Source organism: Oratosquilla oratoria, chromosome 5 (genome assembly GCF_046742065.1).
Source record: "Oratosquilla oratoria isolate Oo_2021 chromosome 5, ASM4674206v1, whole genome shotgun sequence".
Taxonomy (NCBI): domain Eukaryota; kingdom Metazoa; phylum Arthropoda; class Malacostraca; order Stomatopoda; family Squillidae; genus Oratosquilla; species Oratosquilla oratoria.
This window is the reverse complement of record NC_134781.1, coordinates 51,923,415-51,925,688: the sequence shown is the minus strand read 5'-3', so window position 1 is coordinate 51,925,688 and position 2,274 is coordinate 51,923,415. Positions and strand designations below refer to the sequence as shown.

The 2,274-nt window shown below is 44.6% G+C and overlaps 1 protein-coding gene across 1 annotated transcript; it reads right to left on the bottom strand.

The window, feature by feature from the left end:
• Positions 1 to 679: 679 nt before the first annotated feature.
• On the bottom strand, positions 680 to 1,231 carry LOC143025800 (uncharacterized). Its single transcript, XM_076185808.1, has one exon. It carries the CDS (start codon positions 1,229 to 1,231, stop codon positions 680 to 682), a length of 552 nt encoding a protein of 183 aa, XP_076041923.1.
• Between the last annotated feature and the right edge of the window lie 1,043 nt (positions 1,232 to 2,274).

Below are 2,274 nucleotides of genomic sequence, written 5' to 3'. Positions count from 1 at the left end.
GTTCCCATAACACATATTGACATTAAATATACAATCATAGCCCGAATTTGTACACACATACACTACGATTAAAATATCCGAGCATATATTGACTTATATACTCGTGCATCTCCTCTGGTCCCTGCATCCGTTGACTTCTTTGACATATCTATGAAAGAGTAATGACTTGGCGGCACAATACGTGGCTTGTCCCTCTCTCTATCTACGTAAAACCCACTATTGGGCGACTCTTTGACCAATGTCAGTTAGAGGGAAGTCGACTTTATGATTGCTGCCCACCACACACATTGTCCACCTTTCCCCCCACACACCAGCCCAGGTCGATGCCGGCGATGGACGAAAGTGGTACAACTGATCGTACCGTTACCTTTTGACAGACGTACAAGGTTCAAATTACTTTCTCCCCTTCTGATTTCTCACAAGATAACATAAAACATTTACATACACCCTTCAAGGAATATGGTTTTGTAATGGGTCTGATGAGCTCACTGAATTTAGTTTTTCAAACGGGCACTAAGGACCAATCTATCCTTGCTCACCCACACTTCTTGGACCCTGTTTAACGGCCAAGAACCACGGGGCGAGTTTTCATTCATGACAAGCACTAAATCCCCGACTGAGAGATTCGGGCCTTCCGAGTTCCATTTCTGCCTTCTTTGTAATTCCCACTATGTATTCACTAATCCACCTTTTTCCAGAATTGTTTAACTAGGTGTTGGACGTGACGCCTATGTTTACGGTAAGGATCGGTACCGTGAAAAAAAAATAGTGGGGAGTTTCCTTTGAGGAGTAACAGATGGTTGGGAGTCAGTAGACTCTCATCTCTTGCATCATCACTCCATTTGGTGAGGGGCTGACTGTTGACTATACTCTCCGCTTCACAGAAAAGGGTTTGCAAAGCATCATCAACCATCCTGGGGCTCTTGATGACCAAAGCGAACAGTACTTTGCGTACAGACCTAATCATGCGTTCCCAGACGCCTCCGTGGTGTGACGCGGAAGGCGGGTTGAACGACCACTCAACGTCACGTCGACGTGTTTCCCTTACGATCAAGGATAGGTCAAGATCTCGTTCATTGTGTGCTAGTTCAGCCCTCGCTCCTACTAGGTTAGTACTATTGTCTGTCCATACCTTAATAGGATAACCCCGCCTCGCTGTGAAGCATACGAAACCCTTGATGAATGCGTCAGTTTGCAAGCCATCAAGCTTCTCAATGTGAATAGCTCTCATAGTAAAACACGTGTACAGACACCCGTAACGTTTCATTTCTGATCTCCCGACTTTGACATAAAAAGTTCCAAACAAGTCTACTCCTACGTACCTAAAGGCAGGCCCCCAGATTCACACCTCTCAGGAGGGAAGTCAGACATACTTTGATTCATGGGGGCCCCGTATAATCTCTTGCAAACCATGCAATTCATCTTGACACGCTTCACCAGTTTTCTGCCCCGTATGATCCAGAATTTCTTACGCACCTGACTGAGTGTCCATTCTACCCCTACCTGAGAAGAATCATGGCAATCCCTTACAACTAACGTAGACAACCCGTGGTATGAGGGAGAGGATCACAGGACTTAAAGCTCGCTCAGTCAAGGCTGCATGCTTGAGTCTACCACCGATTACTAACAGACGGTCTATAATAATATGAGACAGTTTATATATTGAACTGGACTTTAGGACACTTTTCCCTGCTTTAATGTTCTTGATTTCATGGAAATAAGCACGCCCTTGAACATGCTTAACAACTAGATTTTCTGCGTGCCTTAATTCATGGATCCCAAGTGGTGAACTCAACGGAATCTCCGTCCCCTTGAGGAATTGAATTAGCTTTAGCCACCAACCAATAGCCTTCTTTAATTTGTAAAAGCTTGAATATGTTCAATCAGCGTATCGATCGGGTATTGGGCGATACCCGAGTGACACGACTGTGCAATACCCGTGGAGCGTATGTCATGCCTCACTTCCGGGTCTTTATCCTGAAGGTGTCTTACAGGATTATCTTATGCTGGCTATGCACACTTCTAATTTGATAATAAGGGAGGGCAATTGAAACAAGAAACTGGCAAATCGTCTATGAAGCATCCCCGAGATGATATGTCTGCTAGATTGTCTTCGCTACTAACATGATGCCATTGATTGGCCTCTGAAACCTGTCTAATGAGTGTAACACTATTTGCTACGAAGGTCTTGAACCTTCTTGTCTCGTTCTGTATATAGACCAGAACTATGGTACTGTCAGACCAGAAGTTAGATTTGAGCAAGGGGATATCCAA